The 26,717-nt window shown below is 48.7% G+C and overlaps 1 protein-coding gene across 1 annotated transcript in view; it reads left to right on the plus strand.

The window, feature by feature from the left end:
- Positions 1-12,665: 12,665 nt before the first annotated feature.
- ANTXR1 (ANTXR cell adhesion molecule 1) overlaps positions 12,666-26,717 on the plus strand; it is a 197,509-nt gene continuing 183,457 nt past the window's right edge. Inside the window, exon 1 of the mRNA XM_041755120.1 lies at positions 12,666-12,988. Coding sequence (XP_041611054.1) covers positions 12,837-12,988 — 152 coding nt within the window. The 5' untranslated portion in view covers positions 12,666-12,836. The remainder of the gene's footprint in view (positions 12,989-26,717) is intronic.

A 26,717-nucleotide genomic window follows, 5' to 3' on the forward strand; every position in this document is an offset into this window, starting at 1 on the left:
ATCCCCCATACCCCCTCCATCCCCCATACCCCCATCTCCCCATCCCCCCTCCATCTCCCCATCCCCCATCCTCCCTCCATCCCTCCATCCCCCCTTCATACCCCCTCCATCCTCCCTCCATCTCCCCATCCCCCCTCCATATCCCCCATCCCCCCATGCCCCCTATCCCCCTCCATATCCCCATCCTCCCTCCATATCCCCGATCCCCCATACCCCCTCCATCTCCCCATCCCCCATCCCCCCATGCCCCATCCTCTCTCCACCCCCATACTCCCCCATACCCCCATCTCCCCATCCCCCCCTCCATCCCTCCTCCCCCCTCCATACCCCCATCCTTCCTTCATAGCCCCTCCATCTCCCCATTCCCCATCCCCTCCATCCCCCTCATCCCCCCTCCATCCTCCTGCACCCCCATATCCCCATCCCCCCTCCACCTCCCCTCCATCCCCCATCCCCCCTCTACCTCCCCTTCATCCCCCATCCCCCCTCCATCTCCCCTCCATCCCCCTCCTTCCCCCTCCATCCCCCCTCCATACCCCGTCCATCCCCCTCCATCCCCCCTCCATCTCCCTCCATCCCTCATCCCCCCTCCATCTCCCCTCCATCCCCCTCCTTCCCCCTCCATCCCCCCTCCATCCCCCGTCCATCCCCCTCCATCCCCCCTCCATCTCCCCACTATCCCCCAGCCCCCCTCCATCCCCCCTCATCCGCTCTCCATCCCTGACCCCCACGGCTCACTCCTGGTCCCCTGAGAAGGCCGCAGGACCAGTTCAGCGGCAGCTCAGGCCAAAGGTGCCATCCTCCCGGGCCGCGGGGGCAGCTCTCACCTGGATCTGCCTGCCACGCCTCCCACGGGAGGACTGGGAGGACCGTCCTGGGCGGGGGCTGACAGGGCCAGGACCCTGACTGCGCTGGGGCTAGTCCCGCACAATCCTGCACCGACCCCCCTTGGTTTGCGCAGGCTCGGGTCGCACAGGCCCCGGGAGCCCAGGGCCCAGGAGCGTGGGGCAGGCTCAACCTCCCCAAGGCCTCACCTCCAGAGTTGGGGGGGGGCAGGGGGGGTGCTGCAGGAAGCCCTGACACTCTTGGAAGCCAAATGCAACGAGAACACTCATTTCCAAGTGACTCTTCCTTTGCTTGCTGGGTGTCTGGCCTGCAGAAGTCACCCTACGCCCAAGAAGGAAGCAGGCCTGCATTTGGCTTCTAGGGTCTTGGACTTGCCTCGCTCAAAAGAAGAAGCCTCATCACCCACTTACCCGACCATGATGCAGGAGACGTGAGGTAGACGGGAGAGTGACAATCCAAACCCCGTGTCCCCACAGCGAAGACCCAGCTCTGCGCCCGGCGCTCTGGGGTGCATGGGACCCGGAGGCCGTGCCCAGGAGCTCAAGCTGGGCCGAAGCCCCACGAAGGGCGGTGTCATGCTTGCACTTCATCTTGCAGAACTTCTCCATCTGCTCCTCTGCCCTCTCAAGGACTGGTCCGCGTCTTTCCACCGTCTCAGAGGGTCACACAGTGGCAAGAGCACAGACAAGCAGCCCCGCTCTGCTGACCCCGGGCACACAGATTCTCTTTCAAAGAAAGTTAGTTGAGCTCTCTGAGCCCCCGATTTTCACCCATGAAATGAGGATCATAACGTGAACACGGCAGCTGTTGTGAGTGTGACACGGCATACGGCACCGGCGACCCCAGCAGAATCCTGCCGAGCTCGGGTTGGTGTCCTTGGCCCCCCGCTAACCTCTCCCCCTGTGCTGCGGATGCCACCTTCATCCTGGGCCGCACCCCCTCTCCCCCCCACCCCCCAGCATCCTCTGTTCTCCTCCTTCTCCCTCCCCGGCCTCTCCCTCTCAGACTATCAGCTTCTTCATTGCCTTGTCCCCTCCCCAGTTCTGAATGCCAACGAGAGCAATCTCCCAACTCAAAAAAAAAAAAAAAAATCACACAAAGAAGCAAACACAAAATCTCCTTCAACCTCGCGGGGCAGGCGAGTTTTGGCAAGTTTGGTTCCCACGTCCAGCTCCCTTATCCCCACTTCGCCCCCTTCAAGGCTTCACAGTTGGCCGGTGCCCAGCTACGTGCACATCTCTCCTCCAATTCACTCTTTTTGTTTCCCGCACTCTTTGACTTGTAAAGCCTACTTTTGCACTCTTACTCACATGTACGTTTTCCTAACTTTGCCATCATAACCTACATATATTCTCAACCTTCCATGTGATCATGCGCCGTGAACACTCTCACGTCTTACAATCTTCGTGTGTTTTATTTTTAATGGCCGAGGCCGAGGAATATCCCATTTGGATAACAATCCAACACTTTTTAACTTGTGAAACCGTCCTCCTAATGTCAGGCATGATTTTACATTTTGATTTTTAACTGGGTGTTTGTGTGTGTGTGTGTGTGTGTGTGTGTGTGTGTACTTATTTACGTGTGTTAAATAAACAGTAATTTATAAATAAACATCGAAGGTAACACTGAAAATCATACACAGAGTCATATATTCTAATATATATATATGAGATACACGTGCATATAGGGTTTTTGTTGCTTCAACGTGTGTGACTTGCTCTGGGCTCTATTTTTCAACTTTTTCCATTTTTTTGGACTTTATTTTATAAATATCTCTGTGTATGGGTATCTAGTCCATACACAGATGTACTTTTAAAGAAATCATGGCATTACATTGTGCTAATAGCCCAATAGAATGAAACGGACTGAGCAGAATCTTTAGCAAAATTCGAAGCATCCCATCTAAAAACATATTTTTAGATTTTACTCAAAATAATGAAAGCACATCATTTAAAAGCCAAATTGTCTAGAAGCCTTATAGCAATATCCCTGGGGTTTTTTTGGGGTTTTTTTGTCCCACTAACCTCCAAGGCTCCCAGTCCCCATCCTCTTTCAACAATTTCACTAAATCTGCCATTGACCCATTGCCATGCTCCCAAGTGATATGCACACACTGAATCTATCTTGATTTGTGAATCTCAAACATTCTCCACTGACTTCTATTTCAGGGGTGAGACTTAGCTCAACTGTGTCAGTCACATCAAGGGAACTATCGATTTCCTTCTTCCCCTTCGGCAGTATGCTCTTGAGGATCTCTGTTCCCCTCCTATCTGGATTGGCTCCACTCTAAACCATCTGCACCACCATCATCCTGGGATGTCCCTTTGTTGTCACCCTAAGAATTCTCCTTGTCTTTATCTTGAGCTGGTGCATTAGATAGGGTTCTCCAGAGAAACGGGACCCACGGAGTATGTATAGAAAGAAAGAATTATTTTAAGGAATTGTCTCGTGTAAGGGTACGGGCTAGAAAAGCTAAACTTTGCAGAGCAGGCGGGGGAGTTGCAGGGCAGCGTGGAGGCAGAAGTCCTTCTTTTTCAGGAGACTTCAATATTTTCTCTTAGGACCTTCGACTGGAGAGGTGTACCCACAATATGGAAAGTAATCTGCTTTACTCAGTGTTGATTACACCTCAACGTGAATTACGTCTGAAAAAGATCCGCATGGTAACGTCTAGATTGATGCTGGACCAAACAACGGGCATCGTAGCCTAGCTAAGCGGACACATAAAGTTATCCATCGCATTTGGGCTCCCTGTTAACTCGGTTTTACATTTCCTTTTGGTTTACTCCTTCGTGTTGGTGGAGCTCCTCCAGGACCGTCTTGAGAAGGCCCGGATGGCAGGCAGATTTCAGGAGATCTTGCGTGTTTGAATGCGTCTTAGTCTATGCTGACATTTCGCTGACAGTTGGCTGCCTACAGAATTCTGGGTTGTAAATCATCCTCCTTGGAAATTCAATCCGTTAACTACTGGATTCAGATGTTGCTGTTGAAGAGTCCGAGGCAGTTCTGATTCCTGCTCCTCTATGTGTGACCTGATTTTTCCCCGGAGAGTCTTGTGAAAACGTCTTTCTCAAATGTCCTGAAATTTAATAATGAGCATGGGGTAGATCTATTTTTAGCCCCTGTTCTGGAGACTCAGAGTCAGGGTCCTTTCCAAATTCGAAACTCGTGTCCTGCATTCTAAGAAATTTCCTTTGCGATGATTTATTTTCTTACATTTTGTAATTCTGATACTCAGATGTTGGAATGCCTGCCCTTGTCTGTTATTTAGCTTATGTGTTTTCTTCTCATTTTTTTTTTCATCTTGTTGCTTTTCACTTGTTTGTTCATTGTCTTTTGGTTTGTGATTTTTGGCTTTGGGGGTTTGTTTTTTATTGTATTTATTTGTTTGTTTGTTTTGCTCTACTTCCTAAAAAAGAGTCTTCAAGGTTATTTTTCATTTATTCTGTTGATTTTTTTTTTCATCTTTACAATTGTGCTTTAATTGCTAAGAGTTCTTTTTTCTCTCTCCAAATGCTCCTTTTTTCCTGGCATCATTTCTACCAAGCTCCTTTCACAAAGATCCTCAAAAAATTCCTGATTGTTAAATCTAATGAATAGTTTTCAGTTCTTCTCAGCCTCTCCACTCCAACTGAGACTCATCACTATTCCTTCCTAGAAATGTCTCATTTGCCTTCTTGGTTCCTCTCTGTCAAGCTCTCTAAGTATTCTAGTAGTCCCCTGGGCTCCATCTTTGACCGTCATTTCTTTCTTCCTTCTCCTTCCTCTTTTTAGTCTCAGAGGTAGAGGTCAGCGATTCATCAGTTGCGTATAACACCCAGCGCTCATTACATCAAGTGCCCTCCTTAATGCCCATCACCCAGTTCCCCCATCCCCTACTCACATCCCCTCTGGCAACCCTCAGTTTGTTTCCTATAGTTAAGAGTCTCTTATGGCTTGTCTTTCTCTCTGATTTCATCTTATTTTTCCCTCCCTATCCCTGTATTCATCTGTTTTGTTTCTTAAATTCCACATCTGAGTGAAATCATATGATACTTGTTTTTCTCTGGTTATTTCACTTAGCATAATACCCTCTAACTCCATTCATGTTGTTGCAAACGGTAAGATTTCATCTTTTTGATGGGTGAGTAATATTCCAGGTGATCTTATATCACATCTTCTTTATCCATTCATCTGTCAATAGACATCTGAGCTCTTTCCACATTTTGGCTATTGGGGATATTGCTGCTATAAACATTAGGGTGCATGTACCCCTGCAAATCAATGTGCTTGTATCTTTTGAATAAATGCCTAGTAGTGTAATTGCTGTTGACTCTCATTTCTTAATTATTCTCTTCACTAGCCCAGGGTGGTGTGCAAGCATACTCATAGCTTCCACTTATACTCTCATGACTTCCAAGGCCCTTCATCACGGGCATCATTACTGCATGTAAGAATCACACATATAAGTGTCTTTTGGATTCTAATTTTCCAATTAAGAATGAAACGGTGTGTCAATTAAGAGTGAAAGGAGGGAATATTGAAAACTTTGAGAGTTTGAGAAAACTTTCTCAGTGAGAGAGGAAGTAACCCAACTAAAGATACATAGTAGGACCATCAGTATAAATCTGAGCTACAGCAGCAATGAAGGCTAAAAAATATAGTTATTGCTGTTTTGATTTCATGCTAAAAGAACCCGATTTATGAGAAACTACCAAAATGTGGAAAAAGTATTCAAAAAATGCTACTATATCTGCATAGAGTATGTCAGATTTGGTTGTTTTCATTTCCTTTTTTTTTCCTCTTTTCCCACACTCCCTGGATTAACCACAGGATTAAGAACAGCATTTTAAACTGATGTCGTTACTAAGCTCGTGATGCACTCCCTTCATACTTTATAGTTTCTGTTTTTGAGACATAAAATTATGAAGCTTTCTCATCTGCCACCCGATTTCCCTCTGCTTCCGAGCAAATCTGATTTCTAGAGGACTGTGTTCTGAGAATGAGTTGTATTTCCTCCTTGTTAGCTCTTAGATTCATAACGATTACATTGGATTTTTCTTCCATTTCAACCCAAGATGATAATTCTTTGCTGTAGGGGCTCTTAGTCATTTTATGTGTTTATTGATTGACTTTGCTATCTTCTTTGGCTTAAAAATCACATTTTAGGTGCCTAAGTGTATGACCATGATTAAGATTTCAGAGCAGGTCAGTCTTCAATCCCTGATGACAAATATGATTGAAAAGAAGACAAACCTGGGTAGCAGTGCCATCCAAGTCTTGAGCTCTACCTATTTTGAATGGAGTCTTCTCTACTTTGAGTTACCAGTTTTATTCCTGGGGGCATAGAGGCCCTCTCATAAAGAATGACATAGGACTCCCCACTGTTACTTTAGCCACAGTAGGGGCAAATGTTTTCATGTTATATGTTCCGGGATGAGCCTGTTTTTATTTTTTAAAGATTTATTTATTTATTTATTCATGATAGACATAGGGAGAGAGAGAGGGAGAGAGAGGCAGAGACACAGGCAGAGGGAGAAGCAGGCTCCATGCAGGGAGCCTGACGCGGGTACATGGGACTCGATCCTGGGACTCCAGGATCGCGCCCTGGGCCAAAGGCAGGCGCCGAACCGCTGCGCCACCCAGGGATCCCCTGAGCCTGTTTTTAAATGTATGTCTTAGACACACATTCAGTCAAGCCTGAAATCCTAACCCAGAAAGCTAACCCAGGTCCTCCAAGCAGTTCTTTTTTTTTTTTTTTTTTTTTTTTAAGATTTTATTTATTTATTCATGAGAGACACACACTGAGAAGCAGAGACACAGGCAGAGGGAGAAGGGAGAAGCAGGCTCCCTATGGGGAGCCCGATGCAGGACTTGATCCCGGGACCCCAGGCTCACACCCTGAGGCAAAGGCAGATGCTCAACCACTTAACCACCCAGGTGTCCCCCAAGCACTTTTTTAAGGAGTCAATCAATGCTCAGAGGCAAACCCCTGAGGTAAATGCACAGCTCTGCCCCCAGGCCCTTTTTTAACCTAGTGATCTGTGATGGCTCAGGAATAGGGACAAGGATCTTGGGCATTCCTTAGGTAGCCCAGACCTTGGATCCTGATCACTTGTGGATCTACTTAAGGAAGGAGTATCTCATTAGGAAGAAACATTTGTCATGTCTTAACTCATGCACACCCTAGGACAACCCAAAGAGTTGTGGTTCAACAGTGCATCTCTGAAGATCCCATTATGTTAGACCTAATCCTTGGAATTGGCCTGGTGGTGTGGAAGGGACATGTTGGGTTTCCTCTAAAAGATAGGCTAACCACACTGTTGTGTCAATACCTATTCACGCACTTGTGTCTCCCAAGTAAATTATGCAAATTCCATGTTTTATTCATCTTTGTATCTTCAGTGTAGGCCCAGGGCCTTCCCTGTAGTAGGCATCCAAAAACTATTTTTGAATGAAGGAATGAGTTAATAAGGAGAAATAATGAAGGTTCTTTTCTATGGATTGTCAGATATCAAAAAAAAAAAAATCCAGTATCAGAAAGAAGCTTCAATTATTATAACATTAGATTTAAAAACCAGCCTCAGAAAAAAGCATCACCGATTATAACCATTTTCTCAGACATTTCTTTAGAGTCTAGCTATCTAGCATTCTTGGCTAGCAGAAACAGCATTGCTGCCAATAATTTTTTGATAGCTCCAAAGCATGTTTTCTGTTTGTTTTCTGCATGTATCCTAGGAAATCTTCAATTCCCAGTAGTTCCTGGATGAACTAGAATCTTCACCGTTGCATTTTTCAGAGTTGAGAGTGCAAATGCCCATGGTACAGAAACGGCTCTGTTTCACCGGTGCTAGAAAAATCAAATACCCTGAAAGTGGTTCTTCTAAATCTATTCTTCTCATCTCTAGAAGAAATTCACATGCAATGTCCCAGAATCCCACAATAACAATAAAAGCCAACATTTATTGTGTGTTTCCTGGGGGCTACACATGACATACGTTATCTCAACCATAAGACTCTGGGACGCCTGGGGGGCTCAGTGGTTGAGGATATGCCTTTGGCTCAGGGCATGATCCTGGAGTCTCGGGATTGAGTCCCACATGGGGTCCCCGCATCGAGCCTGCTTCTCCCTCTGCCTGTGTCTCTGCCTCCCTCTCTCTCTGTGTCTCTCATGAGTAAATAAATAAAATCTGAAAAGAAGAAACCACACAACTCAACAGAGGAGGCAATACTTATAACCCCGTGTTGCAGGTGGGAAGCTGTGTGTGGACAAGTCATGTAACTTGTTAGTGATGTCACCCAGGCAGTGATGGGAGAGCTTGCTCTGCCCCACATAGCCTGGTGTGCAATTGCACTATTAATTCATGTCCTGTCTTGACTAATACTCAGTTTATGGGAATTACCATCAGTTCTACAATAAATCGGAAGTGCGTGTGTGAGGCAAGAGGGAAAAGAAATTGGCCACTGTGTGTGTCCGAGACCGCATTGTCCCTGAAACCCCGTCATCTATTCCTGATATTTTACCGATACGTGTATCTTGAAAAAGCTCCATTGGTTATTACGGAGTGAGTAAGCCTCCTTGCCCCCACTTCACGGTACCCCTTCCAAATCTTCTTATCCATACATACACGTGTTCACACACTTTGAGAACCACGGGGTTCTCCGGCTTGGGACTTGGACACGTAGCAAAAGTGTCAAAGGCTTGACAGATCTTGGTACAATTTCGTCAGGTACCTTCAGTTATAAATTGATCTGGCATCTCTGAATAAAGACCCTGATCTTGAATATGCTTAACTCTGCCAAGGGTTGAGCAGAACTGGGCAGAAAAGAGCTCTATTGGGTCTTGTGTTTAGTTTTTTGCTGACCTCAAGGTGTCCGATACAGTCTTCCACTGGGCAGTTGTAAGCTCTGGGCTTGTCAAGACCCTGGACTGTACTGGTCCATTTGATCCCTCCTCTGGGTGCTGGGTTGCATTGGCCTGGTCTCTGATCTAGGTGAAATGAAGTTTTGGGGTCCTTAAGAGGATCTAGGACAGATTCTTTTTAGGATATGCTGGCGTGAATTATGGATTATTCTCTTGGTTGAGACCTTGTAGGAATGCGTCTCCCTGGCCGAGCTTGCTGTGCTAGGCTTTGAGCTTTGGTTAGACTCTAGCTGGACGGGGCCAAGAGTGGATTGGTGATTAAACCTTGTGCTGGGATTGGGTGTGATTTAGGAAGGATTATGATGATCTGCAGGCTTACCTGAGCTGCACTGTGAACCAGATTAAACAGGATCTGTCCCCGGGCTGACATTACCTAATATATGAAATTAGCTCTTTTTTTTTTTTTTTTCAGGGCTCTGAATTGATCAGAGTTGGGTTACAGCTGTGTTTAATAAGCTCAATGTATGCATTTGGGTGGCTGTTAACAGGATTTCAGGATGTGTGTGGAATTGCCCTAAATTGAATCAGTGGATTAAATTGATTTTCAAGTCAGTCTGGGCTGGGCTTTCGGTAGGGTTATTAATGGAATACTGGATTCAATAAAGCTTTGACTGTTTCTGAGCTGAGGTTTCTGAGCTGAATAGCCTGGCCTAAGGGATGTCATCAAGGTATTTGCTCTAGACTATGATTCTGCCCTTGGGCTTTAAAGTGATTACTAGTACCTTTGCTTTTCTTTTGACCGAAAGCCATTACCCAACCATTCAGATTCTTTAGAAACTCTGTTATTCTGAATGATAAATTCCTTCTGGGAAGGCTGCTTTGACCTTTTGCAAATGGTAGTCCTATGGAGGACAAGCATGAAGGAAATCTCCTGACAAGGAAAAGAGACTATTTTTACTAACTGATGTTTTGCCTTAGAAGTTATGGGCTGCCACCAAAGTCCAAGGACCAGTGGGACCTATAGAAACTTGGCAAACATTGGACCTACGTGGTTGACCCAAAATTTGGTAGAGGGTGTCAGATCTGTCCATATTCTGTCCCTATTGTGGACAAAAATTTCTAAGGAAAAAATTTCCCAAGTTTTCGTGGGTGGTCTGTATTATCTGGAACAGTTTCCAGAACTTTTGTCAAGAACCCAGACAAATAGTTAGGTGCCCACTGAGACTCTTGAAGGTTAAACGGCAATGTTATCAAGACAGGAAATTTTTTCTTTGGCAGTTTGACCGGAGCGGCTCAGTCACATATTGGAGGTGGAGAGCAAGGACAGGACAGCGAACCACTGGAGGCAGGTCATACCCAACAACCTCTGTCTCAAAGAGGGAGACCTGGAAAATTCAGTTCCAACAGTTGTGCAAGACTAAACCGTTAAGATGATGAGTCTAGTAAGACCAAGTCTCCAATCTTTTAGAAGGCAGGACATTTGGAACTCCTGGTATCCTTAAGTATTGTGGGATCCGCCTTTATCGAATGTAAAACATTCAAACATTGTCAAGTTACCCCCTTATCCCTCTCTCTTCTTGAAAAAGAAATTTCCCCTCCCTAGTAACCCAGTGCAGCCCAACATCCACCAGCACCGCCTCACTGGAATCTCCTTGGTGACACAGCGACTGGCGTGAGAGTGGTGGGGTTTTCCTGGGGCTTACGCTCTAGACTCGCACAACACGTGACACTTTTGACCGCTTCTTCCTCCGAGGAACTTTCCCTTACCTTGGCTTCCAGGTTACCATTCAGACCCTTCCGTGCCCTTGCAGTTTTCCGACTCCCGAAATTCTTATCCATAGCCCCCACATCACAATTTATATCATTCTTTCACTGACTTGAGTTTGAGAGGCAGAGGAGTTGCTTAGGTATCTCTTCGCTGTGACAGTAACCTGGGAAATGCCAGCAGGAACCCAGCGGGGACTCTCCTTCCCAAGTCCTCCTCCAGCGTCAAGTGACTGATCCTCCTCTCCCATTTCCCTAATTACAGGGCTGCTATGCCCCAACAACCCGAGGAAAATGCCGCCAGTTCAAAGAAACTCAAAAAACGTCTCCTGTTGCAGACTTGCTGAGCCATCACACGGCTATTACACTCCGAGCTTCTTCTACTCCTGTTATTGACTCTAAATATCTTTGTTCCACTTCAGAGATACGGAAAAGCAAGAGCTGCACAGTTCAGAGTGTTTTCGTCTCCTCCCTGTTATTTTTACTTGAGGGCGGTTATTCCCGAAGCGTAGGTGTCAATAGGTATTGTTTGAAGAGAACAGTTTCAAGGTCAAGTAAGCCTGGAAAACACAGTTAAATATTTTTTTAAAGAAATTCTCAACGCTTTGATGTGATAGTGGGCACCTACTAGTTATCTATTATGGAATAACAAGTCACACACACACACACACACACACACACACACACACACCCAATTAGAATTAGCCCCTGATTTCCAGCGCTTAAGTATCTGGGCTTGGCTTAGTTGAGTGTTCCCTGGGCTTGGCTTAGTCGAGTGTTCCTGGCTTGAGGACTCTCACAAGGCTGTAGTCAAGATGTTGACCAGGGCTGCAGTCATCTGTCAACTTGGGGCCGGAGGGTCCACTTTCAAAGTGGGTCACTCACGTGGCTGGCAAATTGTTGCTGCCTATCGGCAGGGCAGCTCAGCTTCTCGCCACACGGATGCCTCCCTAGAGCTGCTCGGGTGACCTTTGGACAAGGCAAAGGGCTCCCCAGGGCAAGTTTTCCAAGAGAGCCAGAAGGGACCACACCATCTTCTGCGACCTCGCCTCAGAAGTCACGCGTCATCGTTTCTGCAATATCTCACCGACTGCCCGCAAATCGGTCTTATCCACTGTGTGGGGGTGTGTTGGCACCGGGAAGGAAGGGACATTGAGGATCGTTTTCCAGGCAGGCCAGTGCCACGCTTTATGAATCCCCAAAACGTATTTGGCAACGACACTAGTGTCGAGTGTTCCTGGCTTGAGGACTCTCACAAGGCTGTAGTCAAGATGTTGACCAGGGCTGCAGTCATCTGTCAACTTGGGGCCGGAGGGTCCACTTTCAAAGTGGGTCGCTTGGTGAAGACACTAGGATTCCGAGGTACACCTGGGGTGGGGGGGTGAACCGCCACGGATGGTCACACCAGGGACCAAGTGCCCTAGAGCATCACAGATGGAGGGAAAGAGTGTGGGGGGGGAACAATGCTGGGAAACGGAGCCTGAAGCCTCCCTGGGGGCCGCGGGCCGGGGGGAAGATCTGTGAGGCTGAGCTGAGCGCCCACCTGGGTCCACTCTGCAGAGGATCCCTGCTTCAGAAGGCGCCCACTGGCCTGCCCTGCCAGTCCTGAATGATCTGGAAGGTCCAGGCTCTTGCGAGTTGTTTGCTCCCTCTGTCCTAAGTCAAAGATACGGTAAAAAAAAAAAAAAAAAAAAAAACCTCAAAAATCACAGGCTGAAAAGAGGAACCTGTCAGGAATCTGTAAAGTCTGGAGATGGGGACCATCTGGAAGGCCCGGCCGTCCCAGGCCCGAGCAGTCTTTGCCTGGGGACCCTCCAGGCTATTCCCAGCCACAGGCCTGGCCCCCACCGCCTGTTTTGTGCTGAGAGGACAGTAAGGTCGCTGGGGGGGGGTCAGGCCACCAAGGCCCCGCGCGCCCCTGATCCATCCAATTCACTTGCACGAAGGCCTGTCTGCAGGGCCGTCCGGCCCAGGTGGGCTCCCTGGAGGAGGCTCCGTGCATCGCCGCGGGGAGGGGCGGGAGCGGCCACGAGGGGGCACCCTCTGAGCTTGCTTCCCGCCCCCGCCCCCGCCCCCGCCCCCTGCAGCCGTCGGAAAGGGGAGGGGGCGGGGAGGGAGCCGAGGCCGAGCCCCCCCCCCCCCCCCCCGGCCGCGGTACTTAAGCGCCGGGACAAAGGCGCGCGGGTCGGCGCCGGGAGCAGCGCGGCGGAGGCGGCGGAGGAGGCGGCGGAGGAGGAGGAGGAGCGGCCGCGCCCGGGACCCCGAGCCCGGCGGGGGGAGGCGGCGGCGGCGGCGGCGGCGGAGGCGGAGGTGCCGGGGCCCGCGGCTGCCCGCTCTGCTTCCGGGGAGCGCGGCGGATGGCGCGTCCCTGACGGCCCAGGTCATGGCCACCGCGCGGCGGACGGTGCTGGGCCGCGGCCTCCAGGCTCTGGGCTGGGCCGTCCTGGCGCTGCTCTGCGCCGCGCACGGGGGGCGCCGGGAGGACGCGGGCGCTGCCTGCTACGGCGGCTTCGACCTCTACTTCATCCTGGACAAGTGAGTGCGGCGCGCGGCGGCCGGGGGGATGCTGGGGGGGGGCGGGGGGATGCTGGGGGGGGCCGGGGGGATGCTTGGGGGGGGGATGCCGCGGGGGTCGGGGGTCTGGGGTGCAGCTGCAGCCTGGGCTCGGGGATGCTGCCGCGGGGGGGTCGGGGGGGGACCGGGGTAGCTCGGGAGACGGGGGAAGCTCGGGGGTCGCTGCAGCCCCGGCCTGGGGAGGATGCTGCGGGGGGGGCTGGGGGCTCGGGGGCCGCTGCAGCCTGGGCTGGGGGGGATGCCGCGGGGGGGGGTGCTGGGGGGCCGGGGGTCGGGGGGGCCGCTGCAGCCTGGGCTCGGGGATGCTGCCGCGGGGGCGATGGGGGCCGGGGGTCGGGGGGGTCCCTGCAGCCTGGGCTCGGGGATGCTGCCGCGGGGGGGCCGGAGGGGCCGGGGGTCGGGGGGACCGGGGGAGCTCGGGGGCGCTGCAGCCTGGGCTCGGGGATGCTGCCGCGGGGGCGATGGGGGCCGGGGGACTGGGGGGTCCCTGCAGCCTGGGCTCGGGGATGCTGCCGCGGGGGCGATGGGGGCCGGGGGACTGGGGGGTCCCTGCAGCCTGGGCTCGGGGATGCTGCCGCGGGGGGCTGAGGGGCTCGGGGTGCTGGGGGGGCCGGGAAGCCTCGGGGCCGCTGCAGCCTGGGCTCGGGGATGCTGCCGCGGGGGCGATGGGGGCCGGCGGTGCTGGGGGCCGGGGCCGCTGCAGCCTCAGCTGGGGGATGCTGCCGCGGGGCTTGGGGCGACCGGGGGCGGGAGCTCGGGGGGCGCCGGGGGGGGAGGGGGGTCCAGCCTGTTGGGGGGTTTCGACCTGTAGCTCATCCTGGACAAGCAAGTGCCGGCGCCCCGCAGCCTGGGCTGGGGATGCTGCCGCGGGGCTTGGGCCGCAGGGCCCCGGGGTGGGGAGGTCCGGGGGTCCCGGGGGCGCCCCCACCGTCCGCTCCCGAGCCCGCGGGGCCGTCGGGGGGCCGGTCTCCGCCTGGCCTTGTGGGCCCGGGGGGGGGGGGGCGTGAGGATGCCGCAGGCCCTGCCGCATCTGCTGGGGAGACCCGGGGCCGCGGCTGCAGGGCGGCTGGAGACACAGCCCCCCCCCCAGCACCCGCCCCGCCTGCGCCCGCTCCGGGCCCGGCCTTTGTTCCTGGGGCGCAGCGCGGGGGGCGCACGGGGCGCGGGCCTGCGGGGCAGCATCCCCCCCCCCCGGGGCATTGCGCGGGTGGGCTCCGGGGAGGGCTCCGGGGAGGACAGCGGGACCCCCGCCCCCAGGCCTGGCCCAGCCCCTGGGGCGGCCGAAGCCCCTGCCCTCTGCTGAGCCCCGGCCCTGGGGGCCCGCGCCCCACTGCCCTGCCCGGGCTCCCGGTGCCCCCGAGGCCGCGCTCCAGCAGGGGCGGGAGATGCATTTCACAGACTGGAAAGTATTTGCGAGCTGGAAAAAGAGCCCTGCAAGTAAGCTGGCCCGCGAGACACCAAATGTGCTTTGCAGTCGCCCCTGGAGTTTGAGTTTCCGTAAGGGCTGTTTTGAACTCCAGATTCTTTGGATGAAAAGCGAGATCTCCTTCTTGGAGATTTATGAGAAGGTGGACACTGAAAATAAGCTCCAGCACCGAAAAAATGGGATTTCTTTTGTTGCTTCTAGTGGCCGGGAGCAACAGCTCACAGATTCAGAGGCTGTGTCTGAAAAGGCAGGGGTGCCCATGGTGCTGCACCTTTCTTTTTTTTATTTTTTTTCCCCTCCCCTAAAAGGCCATTTCTGCAGGACATACAGGAAGACTTGAAAAAAAAAAAAAAGACAGAACCCCTAGGGCCCTGAATGGAGTGCTTCCATACACAGTAGAGAAAATCAAGTTCTCCCCAAATTAATTTGAATTGAATTAAACTTTTAAATCAAAGTTCTGCAAGAATTTGTTTTGGTGGTGACAGGAATTTAACAAAATGATTCTAAGTTTATCTTAGGGAACAAAAACCTGGTAAAAACAGTTTTAGGAAAAAAAGATAATGAAGACATGCTGAGGCCTGCAAATATTAAAATGTGCCATAAAGCAAATTATTACAAACAGGATGGTAAAGGCCAAAGAACAGATAGGCAGAATAGAACATCGAGAAGGAAATCCAGGAATATGAGAGCATTTAGTGGAAGGTCAAGTCAGTGGGGAATTCATTTCTTATTTTAAAAAATGTTGGGGCGCCTGGGGTGACTCAGTCGGTTAAGTGTCCAACCCATGATGATCTTAGTTCAAGGTCTTCCTCTCGGGGCCCTCATGCTGGGCATGGAGCCTACTTAAAGAAGAAAAAAAAAAGATCTTGGACAAATGGTAACATGGGAAAAGAAAAAAGACTAGGTTTATGTCTTACACCACACACCAAAATAAATTCCAGAAGGACTGAAAATTTAAATGTTTACAATGAAAGGATGAAACAACCGGAAGAAAATTTAAATGGCTATTACTGTAATCTTAGGCTTAGAGCTTTCAAAACAGGACAGAAGCAATAAAGAAAACTATGAAGATAGTTAAATAGACTCAAATTTTCCATTTCCATAAGTGAAAAAATGCCAGAGATAAAAGATAATGAAAAGTTACAACAACTTTGTGACATCAATTGCTCCTTAAAGATTGGTCTTAATATAGAAAAAGCAGTTTTAAAAAGATGACCCCAGTTGAAAACAGGCATGGTACATAAATATTTCACAAAAGATACATGAAAATCAGTAAACAAGCAAAAAATTTCAATTTCCCTAGTCAAGAAATGAAAAAATTGAACAAGATGTAATTTTTATTAAGTTGGCAAAGATTTTTTTAAAAAAATTACCATGTTTGATATTGGCCAACTTGTGGGAGGAAGGCGCTTTCATATCTTACTAAGGAAAATATGAGTCTGTGTAGTCTTTCTAGGCCGTCCAGTGGAACTTTCTGTGATAATGGAGATGTTCTCTACCTGCTCCGGCCAGGTGTGTCTACTAGCCATACGTAGCTATTGAGCACCTTGACCTGCGGCTAGTGTGAATAAGGAAGTGAACTTCTTATATTGTTTCTTTTTAATTAATTTTAGTTGAGACAGCCACATGGGGCTCCTGCATTGGATGGTGCAGACAAGAAGGTGATTTGGCAACATGTAGCAAAGGCTTTTTTTTTTTTTTTTTTTTTAAAGCGGGGGAGCTCTATCTACTTTTCCATCCAAAAGGAAAAATCCAAGATGGTCTCAAACAAGTGACTCTATGTCGTTCCATGTTAACTCTATGTTTATAATAATACAGCTGAAAGTTACCTAAATGTCTAACTATTTATTAAGTGAGGCATGATACAGCGTAGTGTTGACATGCTTGCCGTGCATGCTCGTCATGTACCCTTGGGCGAAAATACAATCACCGATGTTACGTACATTACGATTCTACTTTTTTTTTTTTATTACTCATTTATGATAGTCACAGAGAGAGAGAGAGAGAGGCAGAGACATAGGCAGAGGGAGAACCAGGCTCCATGCACCAGGAACCCGATGTGGGATTCAATCCCGGGTCTCCAGGATCGCGCCCTGGGCCAAAGGCAGGCGCCAAACCGCTGCGCCACCCAGGGATCCCACGATTCTACTTTTGTAAAAAAGCTAAGGACACACGTGTATTTCTGGATTTACCAAACAGGCAATTGTATTTCTGTCTAGAAGATAAGATTTTTAATTTCTTTTTTGGGGTGTTTTTCTGAACTTTCAAAGTTTTCTATGATGAGCATATGCTACTTTTATATCCAATGAAAAGAAGTCACTTTGAGCTTTTAAAAAAAGTTGTTTCAAGTGTGGGAGGTTGTCTCACCAGTGTGCTGGGCTCCCAGCATACGATTGTAGAGGCTGCTGCTTCTTCACTATCTAATCCCGGAATAAATTTCCAAATGCATCATAGGATACGGTGCAGGACGTTAGGGGGCCCCCCCGCAATGCTCCAGGAAGGAGAGAATGCGGCCCCTGTGCACGCGCCTACCTGTACGCTTAGATGCGCTCCTCTGGCGGCTTTCGGTTGTCCTGTGGCTGAGGCAGGAGTGTTCGCTGAATGAAACAGTTGCTGGTACTCGGTGGGGTGCGCGCTCCTAGCTTGCGATCTGGGTCCCGGCTGATTTATGGGATTGTCCAACTCAGAGCCCGGGATGGGCTACAACGCAGCGATTGCCTAGAGGCCCCGGGGGGTCCCTGAAGACACGGTGACCCTAGCAAGAACCTTCTCCAACGGTGCTGCCCAGCACCCAGGCTCAGCGAGTAGAGGGGGAAGGAGCGCGGACTCACCTCGGGCATCCGAGATTCTTTGCCCGGCGGGACAGGCTGCAGGCTGAAGCCCCTGTACAGGGGACCTTTCTGTCCTGGCCCTCAACCCCTTTCCCGGTGATGGCTCTCTTCTTTTCCATGATATTAGAACTCAGCTCATTCCAGGTGTTAGCCGGGTGCATGTGGCCCGGAGAGGACCCACATTATACATCTGATGGCCCGTCGCGTCCTCTGAGCGGGGCGCAGGGCCTGGTGGTGACCCCCGACTTCCGCGGTACCCGCCGGGCCGCACTAGCGCTGGCCACCGGGCTGCTGCCCCGGCTCGCGAGGCTTTCTACCGACGGAATTCCGTGTTCACCTAAACATGCCTCTCCGGTTGCAGACGCTGGGATCCAGTCGGGGATCGGGGATCGGGGATCGGGGATCGGGGGTCGCGTTCCCAAGGCGCTCGCAGCAGGGAAGCGTCCAGGCGCGGGCTTCTCCGAGACAAAGGACAAAGGCCTCCCATCGGTGGCCCACGGCCCAAGCGCTCCCGTCCTCTCTCCCAGGGTCCTCCCCACGACACCCTTACGGATCCTGTTGGTCTGGTTTATAAGAACGATTGGTTACGGGAGTGGGAGAAGCGGACTCTCTGTCGCGGGCCTCGGGAAGGGCTGGCTGCGGCCGTGCGGGCCCCGGACTTCAGACGGAGGTCACCGTCAGTGGCAGCGGGGGTGGGGGGCAGTAAGCACCACAGAGCCCCCTCCGTAGGACCTTCCAGAGCCACAGCCTGTGCCCCAGATCTACCCTGCCGTCCGTGGGACCCCCCACAGGCCCGGCGCGTGCTCCTTCCCCAGCTCCTCCTGCTGCTCCTTCCCATCTGCTGGCGCCCACCTTTGCCTTCTCTTCTCCCCACTCAAGGGCACCCCAGGCCGTCCCCGCCCGCGGCCCCATGCTGGCACCACAACCAGATGACTCCCTAGTGGGGTCGGTGTATAGGGCCAGGGCTGGGCCTCACTGTCCAGGGCCAGGGGCCCAGCACAGTCCTGTGACCCGGGCCTGGGGATGTGGCCACCAGGTGCGGCATCGTTTTCCGGAGAAAACGCCCCTGGTTTCCCAACTACCAGCTAGAAAAGAGACCTTTAGAGTCAGGAGCCAGGTGTCCCGACTCTTGCGCATCCTCACATGTGCCCGAGGACGACCCTGCTCGGTCCCGAGGCAAGCACTGGCATTGTCGCTGGAAGGCGGGTTCAGCCCCGGGGTTGGGGGGCTGCTGGCCACGGGAGAGGCCCCCCGGCACATGCAGGCCCCCTAGACGGGCTGGGGGGGTTCCAGGCATGAAAAGGCCTGAGTCAGGGTTTCAGTAAATGACAGTACATAAAGCATCACGGCATCACTTAGTTGAGGAGCTCCTGTTCCACTCTCAGACCCGCCTGGGTTGACTGCAAGTTGGGGGGACCCCAACCCCGTGCAGCCCTGGGGATCTCCAGCCGGGGGGCTTAGCTGATGGGTGGGCCTCCAGCGTGCATGCGGGACACCTGAGGACGACGCGCTGCCAGGGCCCATACGTGTTCATTTGCTCAGATTGTACCTGATGGAAAAAGGAAATCGGACCCTATACGTGCGTTGGAATTCACAGGGGTAGCAGTTTGCAGGAATACTTAGGAAGAGGGCTTCGGGAAATGAAAACGCAAAATGAGCCCGGAATAAGGAAACAAAGAGCCATTACAAGGTGTTTTGAAAATGCTACAATAATAATTCTAAAAGGCATCATTAAAAAAAAAAAAGTTTCTCAGGGGCTGCAGTCTTTCTTCTTTCCTTTCTCTTTCTTTCTTTCTTTCTTTCTTTCTTTCTTTCTTTCTTTTTCTTTCTTTTGTATTGAAATGGGTTTTATGGTTAGTTTTAAATGTTTCTCCGGTTAGGTTCCAGGTTTGGAGAGGACTTATTAGACTAGGTAATAGTTGGTAGAACTGCCTTCAAATTGGGTCAAAAATAAAAGTAGATATGGCGTAAGTGTTTTGTTGTGTATTTCTGTCTGGGCCAGCCAGGTAATTACCTCCAGTTTCCTTAGCTGGGGATGGTAAAACTCAGTGTCAAGCTGAGAATAGAATCCAGGAGTGTTGGAGGAAGGCGCCCTTCCTAAGATAACCTGTAATCATCTTCAAGTGCTAAAGGGCTCCCAGAGGTCCAGAAACAAACTCTGGCATCCTTAGCAAGACTTGGCTGTCACGTAAATGCAAATGGGATTTGCTTTCTGCTAATTTAGAATGTGTGTCTGTTTTTGATGTGTGGCCAAGAGACTGGATTTTGCCTTTCCCAGCGATCGCTCGGCAACAAAAGACTAAGTGGATATTTGGGCATTTCCTGACATTTCCCAGACATGCCAGTCTTATACTGAAAAAAAAAGGGGGGGGGGTGGGAATTAGGTTTCATCTGTTTGGCTGATTCTTTCATTCATTTGACATAAATACTTTCACAATTCCAATCACAAGTGTGTACTCAGAGATATGGATAACTCCGTGTCGATTGCAGGCAATGTCCTGTTCTGGGGGCTCTAGGGAATATAAAAGAAGCAAGAAGCAGTCCCAGACTATTTGCTTTTTAGGCAGAAGGACTCAGGGCAGCCAAAGCTCAAGGCTCCTGGAGGATTTGGGGAAGGGGGCAAGTAAAATCGATTTTAGACCACCAATAAGGAAAAATAATAAGTGACGTTTACTGAGCCCTTGCTACCCGCCAGGCACTGCGGTGAAGCACTTTGCCTGTATTACCCCGTGTAATCTTTGCAACCACATCAGGTTAGTACAGTCATGAGCACCATTTGACACATGAGGAAACTGAGGTTTAGAAAGGTCAGCCAAGGTCACTCTAAGTGGTGAAATTCAGCCTCAAACCCAAGCCACTCTGACTCACGATCTACGCACAAAGATGAAAAATATCTAAGCATGCAAAAAAGAACACCATATTGATCGGGATAGGTTAAGTTACGCTGTGGTAACAAACAATCCCCCCGAATCTCAGTGACGAAGAGCAACAAAGATCTAAACCTTTGGTTATAATCTGTGCCACTCTGCACGTCGGAGGGCGGTCAGCAGGGGCTCTGCTCACAGTGGTTGCCCTGGGAGCCACGCTAGTGGAGATGCCTTCCTAACCCCAGCTTCCACCGTCACCGCTACGAGGGAAGAGGATGCTGAGGGTCTCTCAGCTGGGGTGATGAAATGCCCCCGTGGGAACTGCCAGGCATCCTTCCACTGACAACCTATTGGTCAGAACTAGCCACTTGGGCTCACCCTATGGAAAGAGGGTGAAAATTTTCATCTTCCCACGTATCTAGAAGGAGAGGAAAGCCTGATATGGGTGGGCATTAAAAACCTCTACTGCAAACCTGTAATTATACACCGCTCTGGCCTGAGTAAGCAAGAAAGGAGTAGTCACTGAGAGAGGGCAAAGATCCATAAGGCTGATGGGAAAGGGTTGGTTTTGAGCTAGATCTTGCATTTATTCATCAACCTGGGAGTACTGTCCAACATGATAGTTCAAATCTGCCCATATGGCAGTAACTGGCTCCTGCTCTCTTCTTCCCTTCCCGCCCACATCTTCGTGGGCAGGGAATTAAATTAGGTTAAATGGGAAGCAGAAATGAAGGTTAGACAAGCTTCCCTGCCACCCTTGTATTATAGGAATATCTGAAAACTAAGAATCTCTTGTTCCATAGTTTATGGAATATCAGGACTTTGAGCGGCTGGCAAGGGAGGGCAGCCCCCAGGACACTACAGCACTGCAGCCGCTGAGCTGAGAGGATGTCAGGGTGTTGCAGAAGCTGATTCAAAGCTTGAATCAAACACCAAATGTGTTTCTCCGTGAGGTTTCTGTCTGTCAGCATTGTTGGTGGGACTTTTTTTTTCCTTGCGGGGCACGGGGGGTGCTTAGCATTTCTGATCCCTCTGTAAATGCCCTCAGCCTTCCTGGTCATTGTGATAACCAATCAGTAAACGCCTCTGCATTTATTTCTGAATGCCTTCCTGTGAGCTTGTACCACCCAGGTTGAGAAACCCTGGCTGAAAGATTGCAGGGCAGAGCAAAGCACGCCAACGATGTTGATTCCTAGCACCCCTGGGCGACATCTGAGCATATTTTCTGGAAGAAATGAAAAGGTTTCAGTGATTAGGGCCAGTGGAAATCGTAGACCTCAGAAGTGAATGTGTTCAACCAGTAGTTCCCAACCAAGGGCCCCCCCAGAACCTGAGGAGGCCAGGGCGAGCGTGTCTATTTTGGAAAAGCCTCCCAGGTGATTCTGATGTGGGTCTTTCCCTCCCACAATAAGTGGTGAGATAGAACAGGAAGACGAGGGAAGCTGCCCCATGATGATGGCCTTTCTCCTCTATGGCGAGGATGCAGCTGAGGCAGCAGACACCCCAGAGCTGGACTCCAAGCAGAGTTCTTATTTGAGACAGTGGCAGGAAAGCCCCACTGACATGGAGAAAGAAGAGCAGAGGTCAGATAGGCCATGCGCTGCCCCTTCAGTGTGCCCAGGCCCTATCACGGGTGCATGCGTATCTAAGCCATGGCACTAGGGATCCCTGGGTGGCGCAACGGTTTGGCGCCTGCCTTTGGCCCAGGACACGATCCTGGAGACCCGGGATCGAATCCCACATCAGGCTCCCGGTGCATGGAGCCTGCTTCTCCCTCTGCCTGTGTCTCTGCCTCTCTCTCTCTCTCTCTGTGACTATCATAAATAAATTAAAAAAAAAAAAATTAAGCCATGGCACTTGCTGGGATAGTCCTTAGTCCCCTTTCTGTCAAGACCTCATGCATGAAATGTGGTCCCAGGGCCTCATGGGAGTAAACCAAGGCTCAAGCAGAAGGGTTAAGAGAGCCAACTTCAGAATCAGACATCTCTGGCTTTAAACACCAGTTCAGCCTTCTTACCAAGCTTTGTGACCTTAGTGAAAATTACTTAGCCCCTCTGAACCTCAGTCTTCTTATCAATAAAATAGGTATTGAAACTCCTGCCTCGTGGAAGTGTTGTAAATCATATTAGATTAAAACCTTTAATGAAGCATTTGGTATGTGAGTACCCGGAGGACAGATGGTAGTGGTAATGATGCTGCTGGGGGTCCTGGTGGTGGTGGTAATTACCCGTGTAGAGAAAGGATGTGGTCCTCCAGCCAAAGACGCCTCTAGATTCTGAGCGGAGCTGCCTGCTTAGGGGAAGGAATATACCGATTCAGTGCAGAATTTTCAAACTGTGCCAAACTTCTGGAATTTCAAAATGCCCAAGAGGTCCCTGGTTCTCAAAGATTTCACAGTTTAATAAAGAGACAAAGGGCTGGGGAAACAGTTGATGAAATAATTAATTTTGGTTGACATGAGAGAGGTTTAGGAGGCTTCCTGTAGGAGGTAGCTTTGGATCTAGGATTTGAACATTCAGCGGGATTTTGCCAGGTGACCAAGTTAAAAAAAAAAAAAAATTCTGGCAAAGGAGTAACATACAGGAAAGTAAAGTGACCCACATCCCTTGTGATGTAAGCGTGACAGGGAACGAATCTGGGAAGAGTCGATTATTTTCATGTCAGCGATAGGTAATAGGATTAAAGTTTTCTACAGAGAACAGTAGGAGGCTTATGTGTGTTTTTTATCTATATTTCACTTCTTGAAGTAGGAATGAGGAAAAGAATAAATGAAATTGAGAGCTCTTTTGTTGTGGGGAGCTTAGGACCTGATTTGCATGGGATGTGGGAGAGGAAAGCATTGAGAGGGTAAGGAATAGGGTTCAGAAGGAAGGAGGGCTCGGTGTGGACGTGTTGAGTCTGAACATGTGGAACATTTGGGTGGAGATGCTGAGTCGGGAGTTGGATTCATACACTGGGATCGAGAATAAAGTCTTGAGTGGTGTTAGCCCAAGGGTAGTAAGTCAAAAATGTGAATACGAATAATAAATAATATCTAGATAATATCAAGATAATATCAGGATTTTTTAAATGTCAGGAGTTTAATGACAAAGATGGCCAGGATCCAACCTTAGAGGAATTGCTAACAGGAATGTCTGCACCAAGGAAGAAACTCCTCTAAATAATGCCAAGAAGTTACCAGAACAGTCAGAAAAGAACCAGCAAAGAATTGTGCCACTGAGGCAAGGAGAGGGAATTTCAGTGGAGGGATGACCCATTGTTTCCCCCATAACATCATCTCCCCTTCTTCTATTTCTAGTCTTGGTGATTGACATCACTGCAAACCCAGCCACTTAGACCAAGATCTGGGAGTCAACCTCGTTTTCATACTGAGTTCGCTTTCCCAAGACCTTGGTGCCAAAGGATTATGAATCCTTTCATAATCATAATCATAATCATAATCATCCTGCCATCACTTTTCTCATACAAGAGAACGTAAATGCCAAGTTTACGGAAACCATACAACAAATAAAAATGATATATCCTATAACTAACTACACACCAGTCAAAATAATAAAAGGAAATTCAAGATGTCATTGCACAGCCATAATCTAAACACTAATCAATAAATGCATGTCCCAGGACGTTACTGGTTTATGCTCCTTGTCCCAGCACAATTATTAATGGCTTCTTATTTTACTCTTGAAAATGTTTGTTTGGATCTTAAATTACACGGCCATCCTGATTACTAATTGTCATAAAAGACATTGTCAAAGAAACAAAAGAGGAGACTATTGAAGGCCAAACTGCTGAAGCTCCTTGCATGCTTTACTCCATTAAAATGGTCAACCAATTCAGCACTCCTGATTCCCAGCAAGTGCCTCAATTTTAAGCCTTTCCTGGTATACCCACTCCCAAATTCCAAATTCCCATACAATTTGTGGAAATTTTCTGGTACTTCCCGCTATCTTGGCACCTAACACTATCAATTGTAACTGTGCATTTCCTGACCCCTCCGTGGGGAGGCACTGTTGCATAGGTGTTAAGGGCACAGGTTTAAACACCAGAAAGGGGACTATGAACATGATGTTTAGACTAAAAGTGGACTCTAGAACCAGACACCTGAGTTCAAACTCCAACTCTACCACTTAACTAGCTGTGTGTCCTTGAGCAAGTTACTTAATCTCTTTGTGAACTCAGTTTCCTCATTTGTAAAAAAAAAAAACAAGAGAGAGAGAGAGATAATATTATCACAGAGGGGGGTTGTGCCCTTGCACAGAATCCTATGAGCATGTAGAAAGCGCTCAGAAGTGCCAGCTACTATTACTAAATGGCAATGCATGTAGAGTGCTCAGCCCAATGCTGATGCTTAGTAAATACTTAAGAAATATCAAGTATTGGAATTATTAATCTTTACAGATTCAGAAGGACCTACTAGGCATTCAGAAATCAGTTTGTTGAAACAATAAATACTGTGCGTTGTATTTATGCATATTATAAAGGCATCCAGCAAAATGAGAACTGAGAAAGGCTGTATGCTTCAGTAGAAATAAAGGCATTGGTGATTTTTGGAAGTACACTTTCAGGGCATCATAAATGATGAAACTAAAATTTAATGACCCGAGGCTCTTAGTGGGAGATAAGAAAGACAATTTGTTTATGACTTCTGAAAGGGAGTCTGAACACACAGCTTCTCCTTCACCACCTACCCCACTATCTACAACTGCTCCATCCCTCTAAAAGAGAAAGTCTTGAGGAGGCAACCGGGGGAACCTACATCAGATCCAAAGACTAAGGACATTGACATGCAGCACACTTGTAAGAAATTCCACCAGACACAGAACAGATGGACGGAGTTTGAAGGAGGTCAGCCAGGATCTACTTTCAACTCTGTTGCCAAGTTGTAGAAAACATGTAGACGAAGATTTGGAAGGAGCCCCAAGAACAATCCCAAGTCTGGAAGTGAATTTGAAGTGAAGAGTGGGACATAAGAGGGATGAGAACCATCTCCCTGGAGCCCTTCTGCACTGTGCAAAAGCAGCTGCGCTGGATAATCAAGGGGCAATTAAGCCACAAAAGAGAGAACTCATGAGCACCGGCCATCTTCATGACAGTAGTTCTACCCAGCTTAACTGAGTCCTCCCCATAGATCCTGGGTCTCCAGGGAAATGGCGCGTTTGATTCTGTGGATATAGTGGGGATCAGGAAAGATGTCAGCTATAACAAAATATGAACCTGAAGTAGAGACCAGGCCAAAAACTCCTGCAAATGGCAAGCTGGATGGATGTAACCATGTCCAAAATGCACACACAAACCTTGCAAGGATGATATTTATCTGTGGGAAATGATGAGTGTCCACTCCGTCCCCTACTCTTCTCTAAGTGATGGAACAATAACATAAGCCTACTTAAACCATCAAAACCAACTCCCTTCTCAGATTTGAATTCTTAGAGAAGTTTATAAATGTGTGATGAGAAAAAAAAAGCACAAAACTACTTGGGAAGCAAATACCAGACCCAATTACACCTTAACCACATTCAAGGATGACAATAGGGCCGACTATACGATTTCAGCAACTTAAACAAGGGATTAAACAAAATTCCCAAGGTCCAAGAAGAACGTATATACAGAAAGAATTTTCAAAGCAGAAGAGGTCAGTTTTAGCATTGTATGTTTTATAATTTCAGTGATGTTGAAGAAAATGAGAATTTTATGAAACAAAATATGGATGTGAAGACAAGGAACCTAGAACAGTTAACAAAATATGAAATAATAGGGAAAGATGTAAAGTCACCCTAGAAGCAGTAAAGAGCAGAACTGACAATGCAGAAAATGAAATAAATGATGAAGGCTTCTTTGAGAAATTCTCCAAATTTGAATAGGGAAATGAGTTAGGTAAAGATGAGGGAGAAGATGATAAATAGTGAATGACAAAAATAGGTATCCAATATACCAGATAATTTCAGTTGCTAAAGAATAGTCTAGAAGAAACATTCAAAGAGTGGATAGAACTTTCCTGATTTAAGAAAAACCTAAAAATGAAGATTGAATATGCTTACCAAGTAGCAATCAAATGTAATTAGCTAATTAAAAGAGATGAGTACTTTGATCATTTTTAATTTCAATGACAAAAGAAGAATTTTATGAATGGAAAAGACACAGGTTACCTGTGGAGGCTCTGCAACATTAAATGGTGGAGAATTTTGATGGATAAATTTATGGCCTAAAATGTTGTATTTATCAAAGATGTTCCTTACATGTGAAAAATATAGAAAAACATTTTCAAATAGATATGGATTCTTCTAAAAAGGAGAGTAGGGATAATTTTCAAGAAATTACAAAAAAAAAAAGTGAATCAAGTTTTTTAAAAAATCTTTAAATGTAATAGTTATTAGTTAAAGGAAGTGGTAATGACCAGTGAAGCCAGTTAGGCAAATACATGTCTAATTAGTATTGTCAGTAAATTTTCAGATGATAATGCATCAACAAACAAGAGCATCCTGTCCTGAGAAAGGGACAAGCTGAAAATAAGCTTTTGGAGAGAAAATATGCTATTTCTGACTATTGAAATCCATTGGAAACAATGT

This window comes from Vulpes lagopus, chromosome 5 (genome assembly GCF_018345385.1).
Source record: "Vulpes lagopus strain Blue_001 chromosome 5, ASM1834538v1, whole genome shotgun sequence".
In the NCBI taxonomy this organism is placed as follows: domain Eukaryota; kingdom Metazoa; phylum Chordata; class Mammalia; order Carnivora; family Canidae; genus Vulpes; species Vulpes lagopus.